General features: G+C 51.7%; 1 protein-coding gene across 1 annotated transcript; it reads left to right on the top strand.

Annotated features, from left to right (window-relative positions):
• Positions 1–409: 409 nt before the first annotated feature.
• Positions 410–1882, top strand: LOC122024684 (protein NINJA homolog 1-like). Its single transcript, XM_042583356.1, has 2 exons — positions 410–1211; positions 1353–1882. Exons 1-2 carry the CDS (start codon positions 425–427, stop codon positions 1760–1762), a joined length of 1197 nt encoding a protein of 398 aa, XP_042439290.1. The 5' UTR covers positions 410–424; the 3' UTR covers positions 1763–1882.
• Positions 1883–16376: the final 14494 nt, after the last annotated feature.

Genomic DNA, 16376 nt, shown 5'->3' with positions numbered 1-16376 from the left:
CACACGTGGCTCCGTGAGCCGTTGGATGTCCCTCGCCAGAACACCCACCGGGGTCCACGTGTTGACCCACGCACCCAGCGACCCTCTCCCTCCGCCACGCGTCCTTCTCGCATTCAAACTACCTGCCCTTTCCATCGCAGCATTCGGCACCCTTCCCCGTACTAGTCACCGTTCATCATCACGCCACGTCGTAGGGGTCAGACCACTTCTCTCGCCCAATAGCCTGCGTGGCGGCCGCGCGGGAGCCCACCAGATGGAGCGGAGGCCGGAGGGCGTTACGTGACGTAGCGGCACGAGAGGGGCGGGCGCGCCAGCGGAACGCCGCTCTCGGGAGAGTCCGGACACGTGGGCGGCCTGCGAGCCCAAGGAATCCTCGGACGACGAACACGTGGCGATCGTTCTGGTCGCACGGTCGGGTTTATTTATGCGGTCCTTTTCGCTACGGAGCTCCCACGGAGCGTTGCATCAAATTAAGAAGAGGAGGCAGGCGGAAGAGGCGGCGGCGGCGGCAGCGGCGGCGATGAAGGCAATGGAGGAGTTATTCCGCCCGATCGCGGAGGAAGAGGAGGAGGACGACGCCGCAAGCCTGGATCTCACTCTCAGACTCTCCGTCGGCGGGGGCGTCGAGAAGAAGAGCTCGAGGCCGAGAGCCGATGACCACGACGGCGACCGAGGACGCGTGAAGGATGGGTCCGAAGGGCTCCGTAGAGATGGGGGATTCACCCGCGCCGAACTGCCATCGACGGAAGACCGCTCGTCGCTGGCTCGAATGATGCTGCTATTGAGGGCGCGGGATCGGGCGGCGAAGGAGGAAGAGGCGTCGTCCGGTGGTGCTAGGCGATCGGGGGCGAGTCTCAAAGACGGGGGCGGCGGCATTTCCCTCCACGGTGCTGCCTCAATCCCTAACTCTAACCCTAGACACAATCGCATCGGCCAGCATCATTCGCTCCCTATTGTGTACCCTTACCACCGAGTCCACTATGTGCCGGTGCCGAACGGGATCCAGTTCCCGTACGTGATGCCTTACTCGAACAGGAATATGCTCCGGCCGGTGGCCGCCCACGGTCTCCCTTTTCAGGCAAATCCAAAAGCTCCTTCTAGTAGCGGGTTGAATGGAGGTAAAGGCCTTAACACTAGTACTCCGGCGAAGACGGATTCAACAGCGAGTAGCTCGTCTTCCCTGTCGAATCATCAAAGCGGATCCGTTCGAGGTATTGAAATCGTCCCCTTTCATATTCTCTGTTTTGCCCCTCTTCAATTGGCTAGAATTTGCATTTCAAATTCTCCTTTGCATCGAAATGTTCTTGCAATTGAATCCGAACAAAAGAATTAAAAAACTTTGTACGTTTCAGGCGGCGGTAGCACCTCCAGTGGCGACTCGAGGAAGCAGGCAATCCCAGAAAAAGCAGAGCAATCCATAGCGAACATGCTGGTTCCGACCGACGACGTACAGCCCGGCGTGAAGTCGAACACCAAGTCACCGGAGCGCAAGGCCTCCGTGAGCAAGACCTCTGCTTCCCGAACCGCCGGGACTCCGCCGCCGCCGCCGCCGCGGCGAATGCCGCTCGTCTCGGCCACCGGCGACGGCCCCAACGGGAAAACCATCACTGGCTTCTTGCACAGTTACACGAATTCAGAGGTGCGGATCCTGTGCGTCTGCCACGGGATCTCCCTAACGCCGGCGGAGTTCGTGGGGCACGCTGGGGCCACCGACGTCTCGCAGCCATTGAAGCAGATCGTTGTGGTCGGAGACTCAAGTTGACGAATAGCTAGCTTGCTTTTGGTAGTGTTTTAGGAAGGAGGGAATGTCTAGCGTCGACGTGTGATGTAGTAGGCCTGTGAATCTTCCTTGGGATATATTCCATGAAAATCTTGTTTCTTCTGTCGTTTTCTTCATGAAAGGCAAACAATTTGTTTTTATATAGTATTACAATCTCGCTTCCGATTAATCGGGAGGGATCGGTCAGATCTTACCTAAATTTTTTACCGATTCTTACAATAAATTGAATAAATTTGAAAGTGTAAGCGGTAATTCGAAATTGAATAAATTGAATAAATTTGATTAGGAAGGGAGTCGGGAGAGGGGAGGCCGATGAACGAAATTACGAGGAATTAGGATTTTAATTTTTAAAATCTCATTCAGTTCGATTTAATCAGTTTAACTGATTTCGGAATATAAAATCGAACTCAAACTGATTAAACTGACATAACTGCTTTTAAAAATAAATTTTTAAATTTACTAAATCAAACTTTTTATTTTACATCGATTAATTCGATTTAGCTGATTTTTTTTTACTCACCCCTAATTACAACATCTCTATCTATTACTATAGAGTTAAAGTAGATTCTTTCAACGAAAGCTATAAGTCTATTGGTAAATTGTTGGTGTAAAGACTTGCTAATTTAAATGCATTGTTAAACACTAAAATATCACAATTAAAACTAATCATAAGGGAGGAACCATAATTTTCTAAGAATAATCACCCAAAGTCTTTAACAAGTTATATAATATTAGAAATCAAAACTTATTCAGCAAACTGCTCAAATTGGTTTTGCCTAATTGAATCAGATTGAGCTTGTTCATCTACTAGTACCTAAAATTAGAGTTCTTTATCTTGCTTAAAATTGCCCAATAAAATAAAATAGAACCGATTTAACTTAAAATTTAATCCTTAAAAACTCCATTTGAATTAAATTAACTATTTTTAATGAATATTTAGTTAAATTGAGGGTATAAGTTATGGTTTGAAATTCCATACCATGTTGGGAGAAATGGTTGAAACGGTCAAAACGTATCATTTTGATAAATCACTTAAACTCAATACTATTGGGCAATCTTGTTATCGGAGATTTTGGGAGAAAATTACTGAATTTGAAATTACGTAATCAAATCATTTTTATCTATTGGAAGGCCTGAGCGGATAATCTTAAGCTGCCAATGGAACTAATTTATACTAAATGCTACCGGGTCAGGATGCTAGTCACTCGAGCAGACACCAAGTCGGGAGAAGATATCGGGTACAATAGAGTCAGGATAATTCTCCCAAGTGGATCCCAAGTGCTTCCGAGTGGATGTCTAGTGTCTCCCGAGTGGATGTCGAGTCGAGACATAAGTCGTCTGAATCGCTGAATTGGTAAATGAAGATGTTGAGTTGGGAAATGTTCCCGATTGCTCGAAAACTGAGACATTGAGATTTACATTCAACACAGATTTCTTAAAACAGATTCGCTTCACCCCCGACTGTTCTTTAAGGTTACGTGGGTCATCTATTTCCCAGAATACAAATGTCAACCACGATATCCCCACCAAGCACTAGTGGTTGCATCGAACTGAGAGGTACCCAAATTGTATCATGGGTAAACCACTGAGTGAAGAAAATGTATGACAACAAGAAGATTTGGGGGAATGAAAGTGGAGGAAAATCTTAGCTACTAACTCTCTCTTTGTCTCTTAGTCACAATGGCCTCCATATGCACTTCCCCGGTTTACCCTAGCAGCCAGTGGAAAGCTTCCGTGAGACCAGGTCAATTTCCCTATGTTCGACGTTACCTAACCTGGTTAATTATTTAATTTTTTTCTCCTTAATGGGTAGTAGACTTGAGAATATTAGCTGTCAATATGAGCCTCCATGTGCACTTCCTCGATTTACCCTAGCGGTTGGTGAGAAACTTCTGTGGACCAGGCTGGTCATCCCAAGTTCGGTGTTACCTGACCTCGTTAATCATTGTTAGACCCTTACAGTATTCAATGGCCGAATTAAAGCCATTTAATACCTGATCCGGCGGTAAGTTTGGGGAATCCACTTCCTAAAGGGTCTCAGCTTGAAGACAGATGGAGGGCTGACTAAGCGGTTAATGGCTGCGCCGAGTGGTTGAGTAGGTCCGAGCGGAACCAAAGATAACCCAGCCATGGGCTTGGGTTTCCGACGCCAAGGCGGGAGAACCGAATGGCCGAGCGGGGCGTCTGCCCGGCTGGGACCGAAGGACCGAGCGGGTGGTCCGTTCGGCCAGGATAAGGGCGAGGGTACGAGGGTTAGCCGAGCGGCCTATTCGTTCGGCTCAGGATAGGGGATGTCAGCAAAGGCATGTCTGATGATTACGCCGTACACAAAAGTGCACGATGGAGGATCTCGCCGTCACATCATGGAGAGGTTGATACAGTAGCGGTATGGCCTTATGGACGTCTTTCTGACAGACCCATACTTGGGCATGGTCGAAAGCAGGTGATTGCTTTGATTGGCGCGCCCTTGAGAGGTCTATATAAGGTCTCCATTTCTTCAGGGAGGAGCAAGTCTTCATCACGAGGCCACCTTTTGTTATTCCTCGCCTAACTTGGCGTCGGAGGCCGTCGCCGGGCACTCCTCGGCTCGGTTTCTTTGCGAGGTTGCGGAGCACTCGAGGATCGGCGGGGCGCCACGTGCCGTGTCGTTGACTCTGGTTGGACATGATCAAATTAGCGCCGTCGTGGAACGCTCACGCATCGAGGGAACAATGGGCGGGCCGGCGACAACACACTGCGGTGGCGCTTTCAGCGAAGAACTCGGCGCTGCGAGTCGAGATGAGGCCGCCAAACTTGGGAGCAAAAAAGCGAAGCGGCCGGCGGTAGGAGCAACAAGCAACATCTGCGTCGGGTGGCCGAGCGGAGCACCTCCAACCACCGTCGCATTCCATCGGGCCTTATTTCGCACCCCTGCCGTCCGGCTCGAAGAGATAGAGGATCTTCTTCCGATGAAATGCCTAGGCGAGACGACAGAAAGGGGGCGGATTCATCTCCCGGGCGGATCAATCGCCAATTTTCGGAGGCTATTCTACGAGACCCTCTGCCCCCAAGCACTACGTGCCTCCGACGATCGGCGAGTACAATGGAACAACAGACTCGGATGATCATGGGTAAGTTCGATAACACATCTACGCTCCATCAATATACGGATGGAGTAAAGTGCCGAGTCTTTCTTACCACTCTCTCGGGATCGGCTCAACGATGGTTTCGCTGCCGGATGGATCCATCACTAGCTTCAAGGACTTCCGAACGGCCTTCCTCCACCACGCCGCCAGGTGGCGTTATCGGAAGACAAGCGTCGACATTGTTCGCCATCAACAAGGCCGAGAGAATCGCTTGAGCTTACATCCAACGATTCAACCAAGTGGTGATGGATATTCCAACGGTCGGAGACGATGATGAATGCCTTCACGCAAGGCCTTGTGGATGGGGACTTCTTCCGGTCGCTCATCCAAAGCCCCGAGATTATGATCACATGCTACATCGGACTACTGAATACATAAGCGTAGAAGAAGCGCAAGCCGGAAAAACTCCAACCGAGCGGGCACCTATTCATGCTTGAGCAAGAGCGCCGCCAGGCCCGCCTGGAGGACCAAAGACCAAGCAAGCCGAGACCCCCATGTTCTACTCACTTCACCAGTCTGACACTCACAACACGAGGGACTGTTCAAGTCTTCCCCCGATCGCTAACCCCGCGCCTAGAAGCTATCGTCGTCGCTCCCCTTCACCCGATCGGTGATCGCGACACCAGAATATCGGACGGCCTGTGGCTAGGGAGTCGCCCGAGCGGCATCATCATCATCAGCCGAAGGGAATCCACGAGCGTCGAGAGAGCAAGGCCCGTCGCCGGGAAGAGGAAAATAAAGCAATACCTCGAGGCGAGATCAACGTTATTGCTGGTGGGCCGACGGGAGACTCAACCGAGCTAGAAAGGCGCAGGCTCGGCAGCTCCGGATCCACGCGATCGGTTGTAGCCAAGAGCGGGCAAGTGGACCGAAATCACTTTGGGCCAGGGGACTTACAAGGAGTTGAAGTGCCACATGACGAGCTCTCGTCATTAAGCGGTAATAGCAAATTATACTATTCACCGCGTATTTGTTGACACAGGGAGCTCGGTCAACATCATATTCAAGAAGGCGTTCGATCGGCTGCAAATTGATCGAGCTGCTGCCCATGACGACCCCCTCTACGGGTTTCACAGGAAGTTCGGTAGGTCGGACAGATCCTACTGCTACCTCGCGGGAGGAGGCGCTCAGAGGACGGGACAATAAATTTCGTGGTGATCGACTCTCCCTCGTCCTAACGTCATTTTGGGACGACCGGCGCTCGGTGAATTCCGCGGTCGTCTCAACCTTCCACCGAAGATGAAGTTCCCGTCGAAGACAAGGTGGGAGAAATGCGGGAGATCGGTTAGCGACTCGGCGATGCTATATCGAGATGGTCGGGCGTAATCCAACTCCGCTCGGAAGGCACCTCGAATCGAGGTAAATGCCATCAGAAAAGCCACCCTCTTTAATTTATGAAGAAAAGAGGAAGTGCTCATCCGGGCCGATCGGAGGCTACAACTTTTATTGCCTGATCGGAGGAGAAGCAAAAGGAGGAGCTGATCCAATGCTCGTGAAATCATGATGTATTACTGGTTCGATCGCATGAGTTGCCCGGAATTTCGCCGAGCATAGCGCGACATGAGTTGCATGTCGGCCGGACGCCGGCGATGAAGCGAGAGAAAAGGATTTGATGCGAGCGAATGCCATCATCCGGCGGAAGTAGAAAAACTTGGAGGTCGGCCATATATTCCGAGCTGGCTGGCTAATGTAGTATTGGTCTCAAGCCGGGCGGCAAGTGGAAGTCTGCATCGACTTCGGGACTTTAACAAAGCATGCCCAAAGATTTTTATCCCACCGGATAGATCAGCTTTGGACTCTAATTAATTGCATGCTGGCCTACCAAGGATATCATCAAGTGCCGCTCGCAAGAAAAAGTAAGATTCGTAACGGCCGACGGCACATATTGCTATAATGTGATGCCGTTCGGATTGAAGAATCTGGGGCCACCTATCAACGCTTGATGAACAAAGTGTTGAGGGAGAGATCGGGCGTATCTGGAAGTCTATGTGGACGACATTCTTATCAAATCCGTCCAGCCGATCTCTTCAAGGACATAGAAGAAACCTTCCAAACGCTTGCAAATATGAAGTCAAGCTAAATCCCGAAGTGCCTGTTCGAGCAAAAGGAGGCGTTTCTTGGGTACATAGTGACCGAGCGGGGAATCAAATCCCAAGAAGGTGAAAGCTCTACAAGACATGCCGCCTCAAGAAATACAAAAAATGGGTGACCGGTCGGATCTTGCATTGTCAGTTCATCTCAGCTACCGGAGCCTCCCTTTCTTCAAAATTTTGCGCAGGGCCACTAAATTTCACTGAGGAGTGCGATCGGGCATTCGAAGAATTGAAGACGTATCTTAATTCCACCTGTACTAGCCAAGCCGATCGGGGTGAGTCACTTTATGTTTATCATCTTCAACTGAACATGCTGTAGGCTCAGCACTTGTGAGGGCAAGCGGAGAAGAGCAGCAGGTGTATTTTCTAAGCCACATTTTAAAAGATGTGAATCGTTACACCGAGCTCGAGAAGTTGGCCTTTGCTTTGGTTCTAGCCGCTCGGCGCCTTCCCGTATTTCTTGGCTCACACCATCATTGTCCGGACGAACAGTCCACTAGGAAGAGTACTGTTGAATCCAGAAGCGTCCGGACGGCTCATTAAGTGGACAACAGAACTAAGTGAATTCGACATCCAATACCAGCCCTGCTCGGCGATCAAAGCGCAATCCTTGGCTGATTTTGTGACCGAAGTGCAAAGGCCAGAGCCGGAAGCTATGTGGAGAATATATGTGGATGGGTCCTCCACTCGGCTCGGAAGTGGGATTGGAATATTGCTGCTCTCACCTCAAGAAGAAAAGATGCACATATCCGTCCGGCTGGATTACAAAGCTACCAACAGTGAAGCAGAGTATGAGGCCCTCATAGCCGGATTGCAGCATGTGGGTGTCGTTCGGGTGACTCTCTATTCGGATTCACAGTTGGCCGCTCAACAACTTTCTGGCACCTTTGAAATCAACAGTGTTCGGCTTAAACTCTACGTTGAGGCCTTTGAAAAGCTCAAAGCTACTTTCCGAGAGGTTCTTATTCAGAAGATCCCTCGAACCGGGCAGCAGACGAGTTAGCCAAACTCGCGAGTTCAATACGCCGGTTGTCATTCAGCAACCAATTGAAAAATCTTTGGTGGCGCACGTCGATCGGATGCAAGGCCTCACGTTTCCAAGCGACTAGAGGACACCTATTATAGAATTTCTCCGTTCGGGCACACCCTCCGATGAATATGCGGCCCGGCTCCTCTCGGAAGAAGAGCCGGTCGGTTTACTCATCGGAGATCAGCTTACAAGAAAGCTTTCTGCCGTTCTTTGAAATGCTGAGGACTCACCACATCCTCCGGAAGTACATCAAGGATTATGCGGGGTCATCCGGGAGGCTCGTTAAGAAGATCCTCTTGGCCGGATACTTTGGCCAACTTTACAAACAGATGCCGCTCGGACAATATCTACGCCTTTCATGCCGGAGTATCACAACTTCTCCCACCGACCGACAGAAGAAATGAAGGCTTCCACTGTCCTGTTCGACCAATGGGAATGGATATTGTCGGTCCATTTCCGATGGCCGGGCAGAGGAAATTCTTACTAGTGGCGGTAGACTATTTCTCCAAGTGGGTGGAGGCCGAGCCGCTGGCAAAGATCACTGAACAAATGGTTAAAAAATTCATCTGGCAACACATCATTTGTCGGTTCGGCATCCCTCGCCGACTAGTGTCCGACAACGGGCGGCAGTTCACAGGGAAGATGTTAGAGGATTGGTGCAAAAGCTACGGCATTGAGCAACATTTCACGTCCGTGGCCTATCCTCAGAGCAACGGTCAAGTTGAAGTGGCCAACCGGGAAATTCTCCGTATTCTGCGCGCTCGGCTCGACCATTTGGGAGGAAGTTGGCGGATGAAGTGCCGAGCGTCTTGTGGGCCATCCGAACGGCGCCAAAAGTGACACCGTTCCATTTGGTATATGGCGGCGAGGCATTCGGTTGAAGTCGGCGTTGAGTCGCGGATCGAGCTACGATGACAGCCGAACGGAGAAACATGGGTGATTTGGTAGAAGAGGAGAGGGCAAAGGCGTCTCGGCTGATGGCATACCGTCGGATGAAGCAAAACTACAACCGGGCGTCATTCCGGTCATTCCAGTTGGCGATCTTGTTCGGAAGAAAGTCAAGCCGGTCGGCGACGTCGGCGGGCAGGTGTCCTTCAAAATCATCGAGAAGCTCCGGTGCGATTATTTGGAAGATGAGGAAGGTCGGCTAGATAGGCCGTGGAGCACTAACCACCTCCGGGCAGGTGAAAGGTGCCTATGTAAATCATCACATGTACTTTTTTGAATACTTGAAATGCGAAATGAAAAATCAAGAAAACAAATATAAGGCATCGTCAACAAGGATCGAAGGCCCCGTACCATTCGGACGGAAGTAAACTGTCCGAGTCAAAATGCTCAATGCTGAAGACCCCATGCCATTCGGCCGGGCGTACAATACCCAAGCATCAACACAGATTCCGAAGGCCCATGAGCCGGTTGGCCTGGAGGTCTATATCCGAGCTAGGAGCTCGAAGACGAAGGCCCCGAGCTGCTCGGTAGGAGGTATATTGTATGAGCCAAAGCTCAATTCAAGACCTCTTGTTCGGCGGTGCTCGCGTAAACGTGTCAAATGGCCTAAAAGCCCGTCTAGCCCAGGACGCGGGAGCCGCACGGCCGGCTATAAATATCCGCCGAGCTCCGGCGTTAAAGATCGAGGGAGGCGTCTATAAACATCCGAAGGAAAGTCGCGAGCCCGTCGTTAAAGATCGAGAGCCGCGACCGGCTATAAATATCCGCGCGAAGAGCCAACGAGAGAGACGAGCCGCGTCTATAAACGTCCCGGCGGAAAGTCGACGAGCCCGTCGTTAAAGATCGAGCCGCACCGACCGCTATAAATATCCGTGCCGCCGAGCTCCGGTGTTAAAGATCGAGGAGCCGTCTATAAACGTCCGAAAAGTCGGGAGCCCGTCGTTAAAGATCGAGAGTCGCGACCGGCTATAAATATCCGCGTCGAGCTCCGGCGTTAAGATCGAGAGAGGCGAGGCCGTCTATAAGCGTCGAGCGGAAAGTGGACGAGCCCCGTCTGTAAAGATCGAGAGCCGCCGACCGACTATAAATATCCGCGCCGTCGAGCTCCGACGTTAAAGATCGGCCGGCGTCTATAAGCGTCCGAGCGGAAAGTCGACGAGCCCGTCGTTAAAGATCGAGAGCCGCGCCGGGCTATAATATCGCGTCTCGAGCTCCGTTAAAGATCGAGGCGAGGCCGGCGCTATAAACGTCCGAAGGAAAGTCGACGAGCCCGTCGTTAAAGATCGAGCCGCGCGACCGGCTATAAATATCCGCCGTCGAGCTCCGGCGTTAAAGATCGAGACGCAGCGCGCCTATAAACGTCCGGCGGAAAGTCGACGAGCCCGTCATGAAGATCGAGCCACGCCGACGGCTATAAATATCCGCGTCGTCGAGCTCGGCGTTAAAGATCGAGAGACGAGCCGGCGTATATAAACGTCCGGGCGGAAGTCGACGAGCCCGTCGTTAAAGATCGAGAGCCTCGCCGACCGGCTATAAATATCCGCGCGCCGTCGAGCTCCGTCGAGATCGAGAGAGCCGGCGTCTATAAACGTCCGGGCGGAAGTCGGCGAGCCCGTCGTTAAAGATCGAGAGCCGCCGACCGGCTATAAATATCGCGTCGTCGAGCTCCGGCGTAAAGATCGAGAGACAGCCGTCATAAGCGTCCGAAGGAAAGTCGCGAGCCCGTCTAAAATCGAGAGCCGGGCTATAAATATCCGCCCGTCGAGCTCCGGCGTTAAAGATCGGGAGCCGGCGTCTATAAACGTCCGAGCGGAAGTCGACGAGCCCGTCGTTAAAGATCGAGGCCGCGCCCGGCTATAAATATCGGCGTCGAGCTCTTTAAGAGGCGGGCCGTCTATAAACGTCCCGGGAAGTCGGAGCCCGTGCAAGATCGAGAGCCGCGGCCGGCTATAAATATCCGCTCGTCGAGCTCCGACGTTATAGATCGAGAGACGATAAAAATCGAGAGGCGAGCCGTCGTTAAAGATCGAGCCGCGGACCAGCTATAAATATCCGGCGTCGAGCTCGGCGTTAAAGATCGAGGCGAGCCGGCGCTATAAACGTCCGGCGAAGTCGGCGAGCCCGTCGTTAAAGATCGAGGCGCGACCGGCTATAAATATCCGCGCCGTCGAGCTCGACGCGTTAAAGATCGAGGACGAGGGCCGTCTATAAACGCGTCCGGCGAAGTCGGCGAGCCTCGTCGTTAAAGATCGAAACGCCCAACCGGCTATAAATATCCGCGCCGTCGAGCTCCGACGTTAAAGATCGAGAGACGAGCCGACGTCTATAAACGTCCGAGCGGAAAGTCGACGAGCCCCGTCGTTAAAGATCGAGAGCCGCGCCGACCGGCTATAAATATCCGCGCCGTCGAGCTCCGACGTTAAAGATCGATAGACGAGCCGGCGTCTATAAACGTCCGAGCGGAAAGTCGTCGAGCTCCGACGTTAAAGATCGAGAGACGAGCCGGCGTCTATAAACGTCCGAGCGGAAGGCCCATAAGCTCCGTCAAAGATCGAAGGCCGAACCCGCGACTGTGAACTTCTTGGACGGAACTAAGGACGCCAAATAACGAGCGTTCGCAAGTACTAAGTTGATTAAGGCCGATCGACCGTCAGTTTGTCAATACTTCGTATTCGCTGAACGCAAACAGTATAGCCAAGCGCTAAACGATTTTAAGGAAAATGAGCCAATCGATTAACCTGACCGGTCGCCTAGTGAGAAACACGTGGAGTCTAATTGATTCTACGAATGAGCATCAAACAGAATAAAAAGGGGCGATGAAGGGCAAACAAAAATACAAGTAAAAGAACACAATTATGCCGAACGGCATGTACAAAAGTTTTACATTCGCAAAGCGGATGAAATACAGAAAGTACTTAGAAGAGCTCGCCTCACTCTGGGTCCTCAAAATTAAAAAAGGCGTCCGGGATATCATCTATCATGGCCGCCAGGTCGGAGGCGGGAATATGCATTCCTGTAGGAAGGTGGCCACCCTTCTTCAAGTACGCCATGGTGACCTTGACCGCCTCGGCGAAAGTTGAGGAGACGTTGTCGCCGAATTTTGCGCCGAACCGTTCCCAGCGGAGGTATTCTTGGCGCGCTGCTGCTAAGCGACTCGGCTCTCCCTCCTTATATTTTTTGAGCACCGCCCGGAAGGCGGTTAAGGAATCTTGGACTGCCTTCAAGTCCATCTCAGCCTTTGTGCGTTCAGCCGAACGGACCTCCCGCTCGGCGTTCAGCTGGGCCTCCAGATCCTGGGATCGCTGATCTAGCGCACGGACATCTACTTTCATCTTGTCCAGATCAGCTATCGCTCGCTTCTTCCGGGCAGTAGCGCGTTTGGCATCCGCCTCGCGCTTCTTGACAGCCCTCTAGCCGAGCCACCTCTGTAGAGACGTCGGACTTCTTCGACCTCGAGGCTTGTTTCTCCGCTCGGTTGGACCTCCCGACACTGGAGTTTTTCGGAGATCCTCCACTCGGCTAGCCGATGGCTAGTGGCGATTTGCTCAGCCCAACGCTATAAGGAAATAATAAAATCAGGAGTCAAACGGTAGCATGACACGGGAAGAAAAATGAGCGTGCACAGGTGGCTCTTTGCATGTTGTTATCGCCCCGCTTGGCGTCATGAGGCCACACAGAATCACGTCCTCGAAGAGCTTGGCAAGCGGACCGCAGGGTTATTTCGTGAGCAGGGCTCGATGGCCGATCGGTGACAATAGATATTCCTCGAGGGAATCGGAGGTGGTTTGATGGTCGGGTGGTGACGGCGCTTCTTGACCATGGCGACACGAGGACTCCCCTATGGTGGAAGTTTTGCCCAACCGTTGTAGCGGCGACGAGTCCGTGGAGGAGAGCGAGAGGGCTGAGGTCACTGGGGTCCCGATCCGCGACGGCGTGTGATCTGGCGAGCGACCCGATCGGCGCCTATGGCTCGCCCTCCTGGGTCGGGAAGGTGGAGTCTCTTGACGTTTCGCGAACCGAGTGGTGGATCCCCACGAGGACTCCGGCTCGGCGGGGAAAGCAGATCGCCTCAACCTCCGTTGAAGCGGATGGGCGCTGCTTCGGTGATCGCCCCCTCTCCCTGCATCTGCCGGTGGGGATGAGACCCGCTCGGCGAGCTCTTTTTAGTAGTCACCTCAATTTCCACGACCTTCAGTTAATAGCATATTGAATAGGGCCATGTCATCGTCGAGTGATTAGATCGATTAGACAAAAGGGGAGTAAAGAGTCCTTACCCATGCGGTAGGGGAGATTGGCGAGCACGGAGATAACCCAAAATATACAACACCTTGAGAAGCAACTGGTCGATCTTGTCGCTGACGGACAACGCTAACCGCATGAAGGTAGGACGGTTGCTACAATTTGCGAGCTCATTTGGGTCGACGTGATGCCCATTTGTTGGAAGGCCGCTCGGAATCGGATATAGAAGAAAAACTCCTTCCATGCTTGTTGGAGGTCGGCATATTATCAAAAAATTTAAAGCCTATTCTACTTTGGAAAATAAAAGGCCCAACTCAGATTGTTTGGGGTAGAAGAAGAAGTGAAATATTGTGCAGCTTAAAGAGGATGACCACCCCACTCAACAGCCTAAAGGAATTCGGCACAAGCTGGCCGAGCGGGATGCGGAAATAATTACAAACCTCCAAAATAAATGGATGGGTGGGAAATCTAAGGCCGCCCTGGAATTGGTCTAAAAAGAAACAAACGGTGCCGATCGGCGGGTCATGGGGTCGGTCGGTCGGGTCGGCTATAATTATTTCATGGTCATCAGGGATCCCATACGTCCGAACAAGACGCCGAGCCCCCTCTTCATCAAATCGACTCTCCATGGTCTGATACCAAGGGCCATGAACGTCAACAGCGGGTTCGGAGGAGCTTGACATCTCGGAGAAGCAAAAAGATAGCAAGAAACCGAAGGAATGGGAACGAAAGAGGTAAAACGAGTTGGGGAGACCTTGTAAACGAAGGGAGAAGACTCACTGAGAAGGAAACGGGCGGAAAAGATCACCGGTGGGATGGTAGCCGCCAAAAACAAGAACTAGATCGTCGGAGGTCGCGGCAGAAGAAGAGGCAGAGGACAACGCGCAAGCAAGCATGCGGCGAAGGAAGGAGATGAAGGCTTTATACGGCTGAGGCCGGTCGGCCTCGTCCGTCGGATGCAGGTCACGAGAGACGAGGTCATCATCTAACCGTCCATTTCAAAGTAATCGGCGTCCCATCGTACGGATCATCACCGCCACGCAAGGAGAGCCACGTGGCGCTCTGTCACCAGGCGCAATTAAGGCGCCCATACCGCGCGGCTTAATGAAGAGGATTTGCGTGATTTTCGAGAAGATTTAGACAAAAAGCGCCCGTTGGCGACAAGACAACAAAGCGTAAGAATTTGGCATGAGGGCGAGCGGCTCAAGAGATATTATAGCGGCAGTAGCGGCGACCGTCGCTCGGACACATAGTCGGTCGGTCGGACTCACGCCTCCTTCGACTAGACTTGAAGAGAAGGCAAGTGATCCGGTAATAAGGGGGATCCACTTCCTAAAGGGTCTCAGCTTGAAGATGGATGGAGGGCGACTAAGCGGTTAATGGCAGCCGAGTGGTTGAGTAGGTCGGCGGAACAAAGATATGACCATGGGCTTGGGTTTCGACGCCAGGAGGAGAACCGAATGGCGGGGGCCGCCCCTGGGACCGGGCCGAGCGGGTGGTCCGTTCGGCGGGATAAGGCGAGGGTACGAGGTTAGCCGGCCTATTCGTTCACCTCAGATAGGGATGTCGAAGGCATGTCTGATGATTACGCCGTACACAAAAGTGCACGATGGAGGATCTCGTCGTCACATCATGGAGAGGTTGATACAGTAGCGGTATGGCCTTATGGACGTCTTTCTGACAGACCCATACCTGGGCATGGTCGAAAGCAGGTGATTGCTTTGATTGGCGCGCCAAGGCTCCTTCGAGAGGTCTATATAAGGTCTCCATTTCTTCACCGGGAGGAGGCAAGTCTTCATCCTGAGGCCACCTTTTTGTTATTCCTCGCCTAACTTGAGCGTCAGAGGGCCGTCGCCGGGGCACCCCTCCCGGCTCGGTTTTGCTGCAGGTTCGCCGGAGCACTTGAGGATCCAGCAGGGAGCGCCACGTGCCCAGTGTCCGTTGACTCCTGGTTCGGACAGGATCAATACCCATTAACTCATCCAGTTCAAACATTTAAAGGTTACAGATTCTTCATTAATAATCAATTAATGCACCTATTACATTTGAGTAGCTATTACATTTAAGCAACAAGCAAAAATATTCGGGTGACAAAACGTTGATTCATTTGCCTAGGCAAATTTTACCCTGACCGGTACGGCATTTGACATGCACAAGTCATGTTCGCACATGAGTTAATTTGGTTCAATGTAAATTTTTGCCCTTGATTGGCACCCCCTACACACCTGCACGTGAGAGAGAGCATCTTCTCATGCATTTATTCACATCATACATGTATGTACAACAATATAAACTAACCAACTAACCTTGAAACTTTCAATGTGAAACTAAAGTCTCATTCACACTGAAATTGTTGGACCCTGTGTTTTGATATGATCAATCAAGTTATGTTAGGTCCTGTTTGTTTTTGATCCCTGTATCTAAGTGTGCAGGAACTTAGGAGCGCAGAAAGTTGAGTGGAAGACGTAGCTAGCTAGAATGACGACACGGGAAGGGAGCCGACGGGCTCGGTGCATCCGAAGAACGAAAGAGCTGCGGAAGAGTACACCGATGGACGAGAAGAACATGCGCGACGTTTGAGGGATGAGAAGCCGGGTCGGAAGCCTACTCGAGGAGAAGGCCGGAAATTGGGTTTGGGTGAGCCATATTTCGGTTGGTCGCAATCATCCAAGAAATCGAAGCTTCGAAAGAAGAAAATGAGTCAAAAGGAGCTGGAAAAGCAAGCTAGAGGCGCCTTCAACGAAGTGCTGAAGGCGCATGCACTGTCTGCAGTCTAGAAGATGCCTTCATTGCTTTGAAGGCGCCCTCAACCTTGTCCAGGGCGTCCTCAAGGCCATTGGAGGCACCTTCGACCCAATCTAGATGATTGTTGCGAGTTCGGATAAAGTTCTATCCGCTGCCTTTGCTGGAGGCACCCTCAACACTCGATATAGGATTTCCAGGAGCTATATAAAGACCCCTGGAGCTAGGAAATTATTCATCAACTCAATATTCAACTCTGTATCAACTTCCTAGAAACTTATGTGTTTTCTTAGTGTGTAAAAAGGCTTCTCCGCCTTCATAGAAGGAGACTTTTCTAGTGTGCTTTTTCAACTACCATGGATTAACAACCTTCTTAGTTGTAACCAAGTCAAAACGCTGAGTCGTCTTTCTTTTCTGTT

This window comes from Zingiber officinale, chromosome 9B (assembly GCF_018446385.1).
Source record: "Zingiber officinale cultivar Zhangliang chromosome 9B, Zo_v1.1, whole genome shotgun sequence".
Lineage (NCBI taxonomy): Eukaryota > Viridiplantae > Streptophyta > Magnoliopsida > Zingiberales > Zingiberaceae > Zingiber > Zingiber officinale.
Note: the sequence above shows the minus strand (reverse complement) of the source record. Positions and strands in the feature narration are given on the sequence as shown.